This window comes from Branchiostoma floridae, chromosome 10, assembly GCF_000003815.2.
Source record: "Branchiostoma floridae strain S238N-H82 chromosome 10, Bfl_VNyyK, whole genome shotgun sequence".
Lineage (NCBI taxonomy): Eukaryota > Metazoa > Chordata > Leptocardii > Amphioxiformes > Branchiostomatidae > Branchiostoma > Branchiostoma floridae.
The window spans coordinates 6591396-6606946 of NC_049988.1; the positions used below are offsets into that span (position 1 = coordinate 6591396).

General features: G+C 38.6%; 1 protein-coding gene across 3 annotated transcripts in view; it reads right to left on the bottom strand.

The window, feature by feature from the left end:
• Nucleotides 1–15551, bottom strand: part of LOC118424182 (parathyroid hormone 2 receptor-like) — a 141684-nt gene that overhangs the window by 24974 nt on the left and 101159 nt on the right. For all 3 annotated transcript variants that reach the window (XM_035832716.1, XM_035832718.1, XM_035832717.1), the window contains one exon: nt 6452–6563. In XM_035832716.1, coding sequence (XP_035688609.1) covers nt 6452–6563 — 112 coding nt within the window. The remainder of the gene's footprint in view (nt 1–6451; nt 6564–15551) is intronic.

Consider the following 15551-nt stretch of genomic DNA (forward strand, 5'->3'; position numbering starts at 1 on the left):
TCCTCGAGGTGGGTCTTTGAGCCTTAGTTAGGTACTATGTAGTCACAATATATTCGTATTCTTTATCATGTTGTCTCTTATAATTAATTAGCCTGCGTACAGACATTTGCATTTCACAATAAACATCTTTATGATAATTATTCCACAGTATGAAGTTGTTGTACGCAAGTTGCTGTGAGTAAAACTCGTAACAAAAAGTACAACTTTAAGTTAAAGACACAGACGTTGATGAATTAATAGAGCGTACAAGCTGCATGCTTGAGCACATGTTTATAGATTACATGTCGTACATATGATCCAAATAGAATGCAACCGCACGGATCCCTTCCCAATAGTGATCTTCTAAGCTTCGAAGAACCATCGAAGCGCGTACTCGCGATACATTTATCCTATTTAGCGTTGTCATGTATTGATGGTTGTGCCATTGAAGGGCATGTGGAATCTGTAGGCTTTCCACGTGATTGACGTAGAACATCGTTTAGCACTTGCTTCTTGATGTGACTTTGAAAGTCTAAGTATGTGACTTTCACCAATGCGGCTTTAAAACTGGCACGGTTCTGTTTTTGGCATGCTTTTAAACATTTGTTCAAATCCATCATGTTGACATTCGGATCCTCCTGTGCATATTTGGTTTTCGCGCACTGCGTCCTAAATTGGATTTCTTTTACCCATGAGTATATAAGGGGAATATTGTCGGCACACCCAACATGCAAATGTACAAGTATGGCAAAAAAGACAGCAATACAAAGTGTAAAAAGATGCGTTTTCTATTGATGAAATTCGTTGAACGCTCTGTCAAATCGCTCAGCAGTTTTACGTTGCAAGCTTCCGTTCAGCTCCGTCAGCCACTACTTTTTCAGCCAATAATATTTTTGTATGATTTGTATCGAATATCAAATCTTTTCTCGATTGTCATTTTGTATACTTTTATGACATTTTCCCCAGTGGATGGGTGTCACAGCGATTCCGCCCCATTTTTCTCTCTCGGAGAGGTGAAATCACCGAGGAGCGAAATTGCTGTGACACCGGCCATAGGCCTACACAAGTTTGTATGACTGTAAACAGTCTTATAATATAGCATGTCAGGGACAACAGATTTAAAAAAAAACGAAGACTCTGCTGCAATGCTAACGTCGCACGCTAGGAGGAAGAAATCCAGCTCAACCTTAGTCTTATACCCAGAAACACACAGATAATCACGGATTGATATACCGAAAGACACGCCAAAAACGATGCATTCATCTTTAATGCAGGTAAAAATACTGTTTCGTCTTACCTCTCTTATAGTGTAATGTGAAGGTCGAATTCAACTTTACCCATTAAGTATGTCCTCTTAGTTTACACATCAAAACACTACAAGCTTTCAAGCAAAGCACTTTTTCTCGGATCAACTCCGGTGTCACAGCAAACTCAGGAGACGTTCTTTATCGCACCGTCTGAGTGAGGTGTACCGGCAAACACTTCAAAAGCGTAATCCTGTCTAAGAGGCTGCGGATCAGTAGAAAGGACAACTTCAAGGTCGCAAGCAGCTTTCAAGGACTATACATTGGAAACATTTGTTTTTCACTAACGCCCGATGGTTGTATTAGGGATCTAGGTAGCTATAACTGAAGCAGTGGAATTTGCTGATAGGCAAATACTGTCTGGCTACGAAAAAGCACATTAATGTAATGGACACCTGACGTCTTTGTGTGGGTTTAGGGTATTAGCTGTCGATCGCGAATACGTGCATTACGCACCAATGTCATACGGGACGTCTTACGACCCGAAAGCATAAATTGTCACACACGTCATGCAACATGTTTACGATACAAGTAAGATTTCTAAGAAAGAAAACAAACATTACCTGTTTGGTGTTTTCTTATACCGTTGAATCTGAATTTGAATCTTTTTCATCCGTTATATCCGTCAGTCGGCGGAGCGTACCAGACGTGTGTATCATTTTATTACTCCGAAGAACTTGTCACTGACTCTAACTAAAACTATTTGATGACAACATGTTTCATTCTGTTTGTTTGTTTTATTGTTTGTATTGCATACCCTAGGTACCGTATAACACAACAGGTTTGTACTGAACAGTACAAGCTGCATATCTAGAGTTATTTGAACAACTCACTCTAAGAAGGGCCCCTACTATTTTCGATAAGTGGAATGGATTTTTTAATGTGCTCAGGGTGTGGCTCTCCTCAAACACTGGATCTCCATACAACGTCCCGTCCGGGGAAAGTCCCTAAACGAAGCTATACACCCATTTACAGCTGATTGAAGTGAGGAAATTCATGTAAAAGCCTTTTTCAAGGGCACAACGTCGGGGCAAACCAAGGGCTCGAACTCAGGACCTCTGGGCCTTGAGCCAAATACCCTATCATTCAGCTACTCGACACAACGTACTGTAAAAGATCGTGGGGAAAAACACGCATACAAACATGTCAATTCTCGAAAGATAAAACTGACATTTACAATCATGATTGCTTAAAGTTCTTTCTTAAGCTGGCTTATAGGGTATTCGGCAGCTGGCTAGTCTACGAGAAAACAAAATTCAATTTGCATTTAAACCCGGAACTTTGGTGCCACAAAACACACTCTGGGCTTATCTATACTTTTGCGGGGGTTTGAAAGAATGCATAAGTGGGTACCCTAATCTATGTCAACTATACAAGTGCCTGCATAGTTGTCTCGAAATAGCAACACTTGAGTTTGTGGAGAGAGATAAAGCGCGGATCTGGGTACTTAGCTATAGAAAGAGTTGGGCAAGAGTGCTATGAATACTGTAAATGCAGAAACTTTCGCGGTGGTTTAATAATCACGGTTTTCGCGGTGGCCGCTTCACCGCGAACTTAAAACCACCGCGAACATTTTTCCATGGCAGTAAGAGACTACGTGAAATTAAAACCACCGCGTAAAGTCCTTTTACCCGCTACCGTGGAATTAAATACACACGAACCTAAATGCATTTACAGTAATGTAGACACGGCAAAAACATCGACATGTGATTTTTCAATATCCTGGATAGCAAAATAAACAAGCCGTGTTTTTGTTTACGTCTTTTACGTCCACGAAAAGAAAAATAAACGTAAAGGATTTACAGTGTACATGTATACGTTCTTAATTAATCAATCTGATTGAGGCAATATCACCAAAAGTGCTCAGTTCAATCTCAGTTTATTGATTATAGTAGAAATAAAGCTATTTCACCTTTATCTGCGGGTTACATACTAGTAGGACGGGTGGTGGTTTCAAACAACAATAATTTTGAAATATTGCAATTTGAAACCACCAGTTTTAAACAACCGGCTAGATATCCCTAATATCATGTTGTCAATACAACGGATATAGGTTACCCCGCGGACAAAGGTGAACTAGCGTTACATATTTCTAATCCTTTTTGTCTAAAGTTTAAAGTTAAAATCTTAGCCGGTGATACGAACTGACAACTCCGTACTTCAGACGGTAAACTGTCCTGTCTAAAGAAACTATGATTGCAGCAAACGCGACAGGCCTGAATGTTTGTATACTCTCTAACATAAATCATTTTGACACTTTGAAACCTTAGCTAGCTTTGCAAACACGTACTTTCAAATTCCCTAGTGATTTCAAAGCCTAATGTCATTACATCAATGAAAACCATTATTTCCGAAGTCATTTCGAAAGCAAAACATTTTACGAGTTTCAAAATGTGAAAACAATCATTTTAGAAGTTTTTTTTCCTCAAAGCTAAACCTATACGCAACTGGTATATTAGGTAGGTAGGTATATTAGCATTCTTTTTTTAACCTGATGAATGCTAATTGAGTTTGAAGAGCCGCTTAGTATCTGTTGATGAATTGGTAACAGTGTAGAGGTGACAGTTTGGGGTCAGTTAATGCTTACAGTACAGCCATTTGGAAGATAAAACGACCACAATGATTGTTGTTCGTTAGATTTGTACACGGTTTACGACAATTAACCCACATTACTGACGGCCCTTCCTCACGTATTAGTGTTTGTCTTCACCAGTTTTACTGATCATTAGGCTTTGGTGTAGAGCAAATCAAACAAGCTTTTGATTTGAAAAATGGCCGATCACAGAACTTCATTAATTAAAGGTCAAGGAAGGAAAGTCAGAACCCATCGCATCAATTTTCAGTCTCGTAATCTGTTGTCACCGTTTTGAACGGTGTTGGCTATTTTGCTGACAGGATTTTACTATATCCGAGTGTTTCATAACTTTTTTTAGGGGCTGGACGGTGGCAAAAACGTACTAAATAGATCAACTTATATGATGACAATTGTGATAAATTGTTAAAACTGTAAAAAGCGCGTTAGACTCTGAGTCAGAAAGTGTAAGCCTTACCTATTAATCTTAACCCTACCTAGACCAGGCTTTTTTGGGATTCCAGGGACCAGGGGGGGCTCTTTTGACCCCCCCTTCGTAATTTCAAAACGGCTTGGGTTAGGATCACCAAATGTGGAGGAGATGATGTACTAGTAAAGTTTTATATTTTCAGTAATTTTGGTATTGTTATGACGTAATATGACGTAATTATGACGTCATAAAGTCATATTTCGGGCTAAAATCGTGGCAATAAAAAAGTATGGTTGGACAAAGTCAGTCACTACAGATTACCTGGTGGAGTGTGCAAATATACGTGAAAAGGCTACAGCCATTTAGCATTTTTAAGGCTACGAACGTTGATAAACGGCCAGGCATTAGCGACGGCGCCCATCTCTGGTTCTTTAGAATTTGGGATGCACGAGTGTGCAATCACATGAGTAGGTGGCTTGCCCATCGTTAGTGCTGTTTGTTCAACTACAATACTCGTTAGTGCTAATTGCTCGTAAGTGCGTCTTAGGTATATATGACACGGCCTGAAATCGAACCAAATCCAAGACCATTGTTGAAATCTTTATTTTTTAATATTAAGTCTTGTAGAAACCTTTCAAAGGAAATGATTGATTTTAAGGCTAACTTAAGATCGTTGTTACAAATTCAAGACACACTTGAGGACTTTCTAAAAGTATACATACTACAAGTAGGCTAGGCTTGCCTATGATGTACTCTCGACTAGGAAATTCTTAGTTATTAGTTAGACCTGGGCAGCTTTTTAATCATTTATGTGTTTCAAACATATTGTTTCGTTCATGTTAATAACATCCCCGCGCGCATCAAAATATCAATTTTCGTCCGTTCATAATAAAGTCCAAAATGATTTGTAATTGTAGAGGGAAACCTTGGAACGTGTTGGACAAGGACATCTGAAATACATTGCTAATCCTTTAAGAACAAGTTTGGAATCCCTTTCAAATCCCATTACAATGTCAGACATCACGTTCGATATAGACTTATCTTTTACGTAGTTATGTATACATGTAACATACATATATATATATGGTTTTGGTTACATTGTATCCGTTATAGTTGTTACATTGCATTTTGGTTTCCATTATAAATTCCATAAAAAAATGCGCCGTGCATCCGCTTCAAATCATTTGATTGGATTTTCAATTAAAGAATCGGCCAGAAGTTAGAACAGTGTTGTTTTTGAGTTTGAAGGCTCATTTGCATATAAATTTTGACCGTATAATTTTGTCGTAGGGTTTCGTTTATACGTTTTTTGTCGTACGGTTTTCGTCCAGTTTTCGTCCAGTTTTCAGTGAATCTTTACGAACTGTACAAATGACCTACGGATTTTGCACGACAGATCAACAACGTTAACTCACCAAAGACACTACAAGCTTCGAGTCTACAAGTTTGTTTGGTCTATAGAAAATATGCGAGATTTTAACTTAGTGGCAGTGACAGGCCTTTGTGGTGGTGACAGGCCATAGGGGCATGTTCGGGCATGACGCACCCGCCATGACACACGAGTCAGGGGTAGGAGGAACCCCTTGCATCCTTGGTCGGAAGTCCTCCTAGGAGACGGAAACTCCAAATAATAAACCTGCATCTGATGGGGCCGTCTTACGTGGCAAACAGTTCTGTCCCTGTAGGACTTAGTGCGCCAGTAGACGAGAGGGTGGAGAAGGGAGTGCACACCCCTCCTTCACCTTAAATAGTCACGTGCAGGCCAGGCAGACTGGTCGTCTAAACAACCTTGTCTGCCTACCATTGATCTTCGGATACGAAGAAACAGCCATCAGAATTTAACTGATATGGGACCACGCATTGAAATATCAAGAGTCTACTGACACGTTTTTGGAGAGAGGGTCTGTACTATATTAACAGACACCTACCGGCATGTTTGGATGATTTGAGGGCGGTCTTTTTCAAGTGTCCCCAAACGCAAAACAGTCTGGACTTACCAGGCCACAACACTTCAACGATCACCCCGGTACATAGAAACCAAACAGTGGAAAGAAAATGGATGTATTTGTTCTAAAGAGAAACTTTTTTTTTACTACAGTTATAGCCGGTTGCTTATATCCATTATCAAGTAAACCGCCATATTGCGTACCAAATAAAATGTCTTACCTCCTGTGGTTGGTCGGTTGCCTTCCATCCCGGCCTTACATTTTTGTCTCTCCTCCCAAAGAACTTTCATCTGTTCTTCTTTAGTGACAGGAGTGTCCTTCCCCCCATACACCTACACAAATAGAAAAAGAGACAACATTACCATCATAAATCAAATGATTGATATGGCAAATGATGCAAAATAGTAGCTATGTTGTCAGGTGCAAATATCATACAAATCTTTGAGACTATTAGTTGTTGGTCCATGCTGATGACATCATATATATGTCATCTGTGCGCATCAATTTTCGTCAGGTTCGACCTTATCATAAACCATACAAAGTAGCCATAAGGGAAAAAATACATACTGCACGTTGTAAAGAAATATCCAAAAACATGAATACATGTACTAATGTCGTAGAATACCAAAGTCAATTTCAAAGTGAAATTGTGAACGAACAAAAATGAATAATCTATTCTTCATACCTCTCTGTGTTCAGTCATTTGTTTAACATTCCTGTACATTTAGATTTCATAATAAAGGTAACATATTATACCAAACTCAAACGTGACCCAGTACACAAAGCACGGTACTTTGACGTCAAGAATATCCCAAGTGACAAAATATCAGACCATGCCTGACAAGGATCACAGCGACTAAGAATAGCAGGAGATTTCAGTCTACGAAAAGAGAGTCCCTTTAGAACGAAATCTGATTACTTCATTTTGGCTTCGTTTCCTTGACGCGAAACAAGCACACACCGCGGTCCCAAAAGTGAATCGAGGAGCTGTTTCCAAGAAGGACCTGTGCTAACTGGCTAGGATTAGAAGTAATGTGAGCTGGATTGAAGCAATATCCTCACTTCAAACAACGAGACTTTAACAGTGTAGAGGAGCTTGAGGAAACGACGTACTTTGGTAAATTTTGTACGGAATTCTTGCGATAAAAAAAAAGAGATTCTCGCGAGAAAAACGTGATTCTCGCGATAAAAAAACAACGTTGGAGGATCACTACCGATAGACGTGACGATAATAATAAATTATTTATTCTATAATACATAAAATAGATGCAAAAAGAAAATTATTTCCACATGTACCCCTATTTAACGAACAGGAAAGAGTCACTCAAAGAGACTTGCCCAACAACTTCCTAACATTTACTGACGGAAAGAAAACTATAAGCCTGTTAACTTCTCGAAACCCACCCATTACAGAAAAAATGGGACACTTAAGTTTCGTCTTCCACTACTTCCAACAAAACGTCAATCCCTACAAAACAAAGATGATAACCACTTGTCACCATTTCTATGTTGCACAGTTTATATATCTCTTTTATATACTGTTTTATGTTGACCTTTATAGAAACAAGAAATCTTTTAAAAAAAGCTGTGCCTTGCCGCGTATTTTATGTTATTTTGGTAAGTTAGACTAGATTCTACGCTTAAAAATCCCGAGTTCCACATGTCGCCCCCCTCCCCCCTCATTATCATAACTTATGTCAGTAAATTATTGGCACATTAAACAGGTTTTGTAAATCTTTTTGACCCACAATGAATATGCATTATTTTTTATTACAAACTAAGTTCCTTCTGATGCAATTTGTCATATATCTTTATATAAACATGGTGAGTTAAAGCGTAGATTTATTACGCTGGACCACATACAGTAACATGCGTCTAGAAGAGCGTTTTAATACTCGCCTGGAATGTACCATTGTCTAACTAAGCCATGAAACTCGGCAAGGAAAGAAGGGCCTTAAAAACGGGCCTTTGGAAGGGGCTTTGGAAGGGCTGGGTTAACAGGTCCGTCCATTGATCCATAGATCCATGGAAGAAAGCTGGCGTAAAGCCTTGCCGGCGGCAAGGCAAAAATGTAAATATGAGTTTTACAATTCAATAAAAAATACAGCAAGCAGATTTAGGCGTTGACTGTATGTACCCTTAACACACGATGTAACATTTTCCTAGCACAATCACAAAACGCTGTAATTGAGATTAGCTTAGGAACATAAATGAGAAACAGACCCTTCAAATACCATTGACGTAGACGACAAATTAATTACAACGACGTTGCGGTCGTTAACATTTCTAACAAGTCTTCAGTACAAAAAGAATGACAACTTGTGATCAAAACCACCTGCCGCGTCCTAAATTACCCTGTAAACATTGACATATAAGTAGGCGCAAGCAATCTGTCCCCTTCTCTTTGAAGGAAAATTACGAGCATAAAGTGTTTACGTTTTGTGTTATCTGGGACTCCTAATACGGTTATACGAAGCGCCACACACGCTACATGTGCCGGTAATTCAATCAGGTCGCTGCAAACCAGTTTAGTGGAGATCCGGCGGCAGATTGGTTAGAAAGCCTGTTAAGCGTCTGAGATACATTCTGTCGATTTCTCTTCTCTTATTCTGACCTACTTTGTTGTTATTTTTCATTGGTATGACAGTTGGTACGTGTTGCAGTATATCTACCAACGCTGAGAAGGTTATACTTTCGGTAACGTTTCTATGTATGTTTGTGGATAGCATAACTGGAGAAGTTGTGTATGGATTTGTATGACGAAGATAGGTCGACAAATTGAAGAGAAAGTGTGATGGTGTACCCCTTGTATTTTCAATGGTACTGAACGACTGTTTTTAAGTCTCGTTTAAAATGAGTCTTTCTTCTGATTTTAATGGCAATATACTAAGCTTCATGTCTTCATATATATTGAATATTGACAATTATTATATTATTTCAAGACGTAATAACGGCAACGTAATGCGTGTACAATAAGATGTAAGATGCCAAAGATGAGCAACATACATCCGATACAACTGAAGAGAGACGGAGGATGCTCTAGGCTATTTGCTACATTGACCAACTACTCACTGAGTCAAATTTAAGGTGCAGGTTCAACGTTATCATTCTACGTAAAGCTATACGTACACAGCAAAAGGAACTTTTATGTGTTCTTCTTATCTTTGGTCTCCCGGAGACGGGGGGGGGGGGGGGTGCCCCTTATGCTAACTTCTCTATTCTCTACCAACTACTAACGGGGCCACATGAAAAGTATACTTTCAAAATTATTCTACGTAAAGCTATACGTACATAACAGAACGAACCCCCACACGTCTTGTATATATGTAAATATGCGTTCTATTAACCCACTAAATTCACCTGTCCTGTCTTTTACACACAGAAAATCAGTTTGTTTTCATTTCCCCTAGCATTTTTCCTTTATTTTCCCATGTCTATTTGTACTGGTCACTTGTATTGTAATTTACCCATGCGTAGTCTGCCAATAATCTCAAAAATTGAGGCTAGGCAGTACGAAAGAAGAAGAATGCGTTCTTGTCTTTGGTCTGACGGAGACGGGGGGCGCCTTAGGCTAACTTTTACATTTGACCAACTACTCACAAAGTCACCTGTAAAGTGCAGTTTCAAGATTATTCTACGTAAGGTTATACGTACGCACCAAAAGAAACTTTAATGTGTTCTGTGTCCTTGGCCTTTTTTTCTAAAGCCGTAATGTTCGCCCAATTCCATATGTTGAAATCGAAGGTAAAGCCATTCCGACTGAGTGCACAGAGACTGCACGCACAAACCCATTAGCCGGAACGAGCCAGAGTCAAAGTGACACCTGCGGCCTGTAACTTCTGATAGGGAGAGATTGAACTGGGACGGTAGGTTTCAAAGGAAAAGTATTGCTGATCGTGACTTCGCTATGTCAGAAAAAATCATACCAGACAGCATGGAGTAACAATGCCGATATATAGTGGTATGCGGGGTATACAGTGGATGAGAAATGCGCACGCAAGCAAATAAGCCAAAGTGATATTAGAATAGAATTTCTTATACCTTGGTGTGATGCACACTAAACTTTTTTTTTTACATTTATACATTGTTCATCACGAAAAGCAAAGATGTTGACTGAATTTTGGACTGTACTCATTGGCCTTTTTCTTAGGAATTTGACCCTCTTTACTGATGCGTATTGATATTTGGGGCGTGTGACGTCAGGATTGGGTCAAAAGTGAAAAGAAGTTGATACCTGCCACCGTCCGGGTCGAAAATGCAGTGAGACATTTTTGTTTGTTTTCAATGAAAACTTAGAAAATCGAAAATTAATCGACAAAACTTGAAAATAAGAGATTGAAAATAAGAAAATAACTAAACACTACAGGAATCAACAGTTCCTACCTGGTCTGACGAACTCTATTCTGTTCCATTCCATTCTTTTCTATTCTATTCTATTCTATTCTATTCTATTCTATTCTATTCTATTCTATTCTATTCCATTCCATTCTATTCTATTCCAGTCAATTGTATTCTATCCTATTCTATTCTATTCTATTCTAAATTCTATTCTACAGTCTATACAAGTACGTGCATCAGGTATTTTCAACTTGTCTGTCAGAGACTGTTTTAAATTTATGTATCTGTCTTTTAGCTCGAATCCGTTTACAGCAGGGTTACGCCTCGCACGGTTAACTCATCCAGATGACATTCAAAGGTAGCATGTCACACGCATGGATGATGTATCATTCGTGTCCAAATACTCGACTGAAATTATCTGTGGCATATTACTGGCTCCATACTCATGGCTAGCATGCCATGCTAAATGGTGATATTATTCATAGAGTTGGGGAACTGAAATGTCAAGCTGTCTTTATCAAGAGTTTGAAATCATGTTTTGGTGCATATTCGGAGGGGAGGGGGGGGGTGGGGGTTGTTGAAGTGAAGTAAAATTGTCAGGAGAAAGTTGAGAATTGATAAAACAATTGGGATTATGAAGCGAGCAGGATAACTTCTATTGATAAAAAAAGTGAATGTGTATAAAGTATATATGTATAGTGAAATCCATTGCTGATTTAATCTCTAAAATAACCTGTGGCATTATAGTAACTAGTATTTGTGACAACCATCCTTTAATCTAGACGGGGGACGCTACAAACTTCCTACAAATTATGACTTATTGCTTCAAGAGTCACGTGTTCTATTTGCATAGGGTGACGTAATGTAAGTATTTAGTCATTCATTCATTCACAAGAACTGGCGTTGTTCGGTCGAAAATTGTGTAATTTCGCAATTAAAGTTTATTACTACTACAGTTTGTTGTAGTAAAGTTGTTTGCTGTTATTGGTTATTTTTAGAGTTCAATGTGGACTTCATTTGTCAACACTTGGCATATATCTTTCCTCCCCGCATCCTGTATTTGCCAGCTGCACCCACAACAAGTTTGGCGTTAGCAGATAGCGTTGACAAGAAAGGAAGTTCAAACTTCCAGATCTTCTATGATTGTGACATTTCTCTTGGCAAACTTTCACCATGGAAATATTTTCTTTACATCAAAAACAACAAGGTAACGATTGTGTTTCATCAAAAGTCATGGGGGTGAAGACTAAGGAAGCTTTGCCTTACGCAATGTAGAAGTTTCTAAAACAACCGGTTGCAAACGGTCAGGTAGCATACACTAACCTTTGTCAATGACTGGAGCAATCTACGAACAATATCAACTATGTAAAATAACGTTGAAATAATAATTAGATGCTGAGCATTGAGTCTTGTAACGTATATTATCATGAAAATTATATTCCATTTATTGTAGGTACTGTATTCATTTCGTAAAGAGGGTACTTGTTTTATTTCAGCATTCGAGAGGTGTACAAAGTGATACAAGTGCGTACAAGGAGACTAGTACAATTTACCAAGGCAAGTTCTCAACTAGAGTGAAGACATTGTTGTCACTTTAACTGACAAACTAATTTCACTTCTACAACTACAGCCATATGGTTACTTGTACCTCACAAGTAGCATAATTTCTCATACTTCCTCGTCATGTTAATTGTATCCTCAAAGTTTCGGAGGGAAAATTTTTGATTTTTTTTAAATCAGGCAAACAATTAATGAGGGCGCTGATGTCACCCATAAAACTTCTTTGGTACGTCCTAAGAAAGAAAAATTACACTGTCGGTACTAGTCCTTGGGTATTGACTGGCCGGCTAATAAGGTTGGCAAAAACGTTTAAGCCTCCTTGAGTCCAGCTGCGACTCTTCTAAATGGAGGACGCGCATTAATCGATTTCAACTCGAAGGTGCTACCTACGTAACAAGTTCAAAGAGTGGGCTAATTGATGATGGCCCTTTCCTCTAATAGACCATTAGCCAAACCACTTCTAGAGGTTAGAAGTGCTGTTAAAAGTTTGGAAAAATAGATCGCGAAGAGCTGGGGTAGGGGTCATTGACCGCACGTTCAAACTCAAGTGGAATATCGTTAACCCAGAAACATCCCCAGGCGTAAATGCTACAAGGACATAGATCTTTAAGCACATGCAAATCATTCAGAAAACGTACGTAAATGAACAATTACGCATACTTAAAGTTTTGCGTAAATATTGGATTTCATGATCCAGAAAATCCTTTTGTGACTGTATTAGCTGTAATATGATTTTTTCTTACATTTCTATTATTGTTAAAATTAGAGTTCATCAGGTCCCCCCCAAATTTGCAGTTTTTGAAATATGATTTTTTTCTGTTCTGAATATGTACTCTGTACCCTTATAGTTGGACCACATACCGTTATTTGAATCACAAAAAAGTTGCTGTCTCTGAGTGTTAAGGGATCTTAAGCCTGTCAAGACACAAAGAGTTCCTTGTCTTAGATATTACATGAAGGCAAGCTGACATTTTAATCAAGACCGACGTAGTCGCCTTGAGCGATTGTTCCTCTTCCGGTTTATGCGAATTCTAAACCTTCTCAAGGAATCATTCAGTGACTTAAGTGACTCAAAGACAGTTGTATGACGAATTGATGTGTGACAAGATTCTTAAAGAGATTAAATCTTAAGACATCACCAGGGGCAACTAAAAGATACTGAGATCTAAGAAGATACGTACAGGTTTGTTGTTGACATGCAAGTTTTCTGAAATGATGTTTGATAGACCAGCAACAACATTTCGAAGTGTCATTCGTATGTTGAGGCAAAGTTCATGTACAAAAGGCGCAATCAAAAATGCATTTCTTGCTACTGAAAGGGTCGTTACTTTCATATGTTGATGCAAATGGCATGTGCATGCTACCATTAGCCATGTGTAATATTATTGGAGGAGCAAACCCTTACTGTGTATAAATAGGAAAATATGTCAAAAATGTTCAAAAAGTAGCGTAAAGAACATACTAGTATTGTAATATTTTAATAGTTTTATATACCTGTATGTCACTACATTTATATCCACTTGTTTACATGTATGGATTTAGAAGACATTACGAAAGGCAGTGTACTATAAATTTATTGACATATTGTGTCAATGATTGTTGCAACGATGTAACAATAGGTGCTACTATACCTGAAAATGGTATGAAGCATTGAGGGGGTGGGGAGAAGTTCAAACCAACGAAAAGGTAAGACAAAGAAAGCCTAGCCTACCCATGTAAAGCCAGATGTTTTATGCAATAACATGCCACAAGCCACAGAACTTTTCTCAAAGAACACTAATGCAAGGCAACGACTATAAGAACGCATTGCGAATGTGCTTTTGAATAAACGACTTTTTTTAGAGCAATGCGTGGATTTGTATTGCCATAATGGTGAGGATGGGTTGGCCCTGAACCCAAGGGTAATGAGTTTGAATTATATGAAATGTCCCGGATGTTATCCTCTTGGGAATGGCACTTTACACGACTTTCCCCACTCCACTCAAGGGAAGTAAAAGGCGGTTGAATAAGATGATTAGGTACCATCTTCCAATGCCGTACCCTAAGTGGATAACAACTTACTGCCCCCAACGACCTTAAAAGAAAGGCTATGAGAATACCTTAACCTATCTAGTACCTACCACAACAATGCAACAAACGTATTCTTAATGAGACTTCCGACAACTTTATGACCTTTCCCGGAAGGTACCAACCCAGGAAATATCGTCACAGGTGACTAAAACCGCCTCTAACATAGCTTCAGTAAGTACATTTTGTAATTCAAAACGAACACATTTTTGTAGTGCAGTCCGCCAAAAAGTTTCTTAATGAGACTTTTAACAGTTTATTGATGAGTCTTTCAACAACTTTCTGAACTTTCCCGGAAGGTACCAACTCAGGAAATGTCGTCACAGGTGACTAAAACCGCCTCTAACATAGCTTCAGTAAGTTGTCAATCACGCCTCCGAGGTTTGACCTTACAGAAATTTGGAAAGGTCCCAATGGGCGGAAGTTGTCTCTCGAGAGCCACATGGACTGGCTAATGAGCTGATTTTGTGCTGGGAAGGTACCCTTAAGAAATATGACGGACCTTTGGTGTCAGCCGTGTCCGTTAAGAAGTCTACGGATTACGTGATGATTGATACTATGCCGGAAGACGTTGGTTCCAAGAAAACAGTACATGGCAGAATCTTGGTTTTGAAGAAGTTTTGAAGAAATTTTCACTCGCTATAGCTGGTATTACCTTTAATGAAACAACACTAGTTTATCACCTACATTAAAACAACACTACTAGTAGGTACCTCTATGTATAATTTTATCAGGTCCGTGAATGACTGAAAGATAAACTGCAGCTAGGTGTTGCTTTTTACAATGCAGAACCAAACAAAGATAACAGACAGACATTGAAAACAAACGATAATCGAAACATCGGTCTTATTCAAATCCTTTGATGTTAATAAAGGACGTACTGTTTTGCATTGTTGTAGCATGTATATGTTTTACGTAAATCATTTATACATACATTGTATTTACTGTTTAGTTAAATATGAAAAGATTGATGTATGTTTAAGTATTCAATCATTATCCATAGCCTGATATCATAGTGTTTGAGTTTTATAGTTGATCAGATATGATTCATTGAGAAGTAAGTGAAAAAAGAAATGAAACTTTAACATGGAAAGCATGCTGAGACACAAATCTTGGTTAAGAACAAGACAGCCAGGCATAGATCACCGACAACCAAATTTCATGATAGCTTGCTCGCTAATAGTTGTTGGCTCGACTTACGGGTGGCGGTAAATGTTGGATAATTTGCACAAATTACTTTGGTGTCAGCGAAAAGGGCACCGTTTGTTCCTGGCTATTGAGTATGGCAGAACTAAAAAGAATCCAAAGGGCAAAGTTGTGAAAGGAGATATAAAACATCAATTGCACTGTATGCT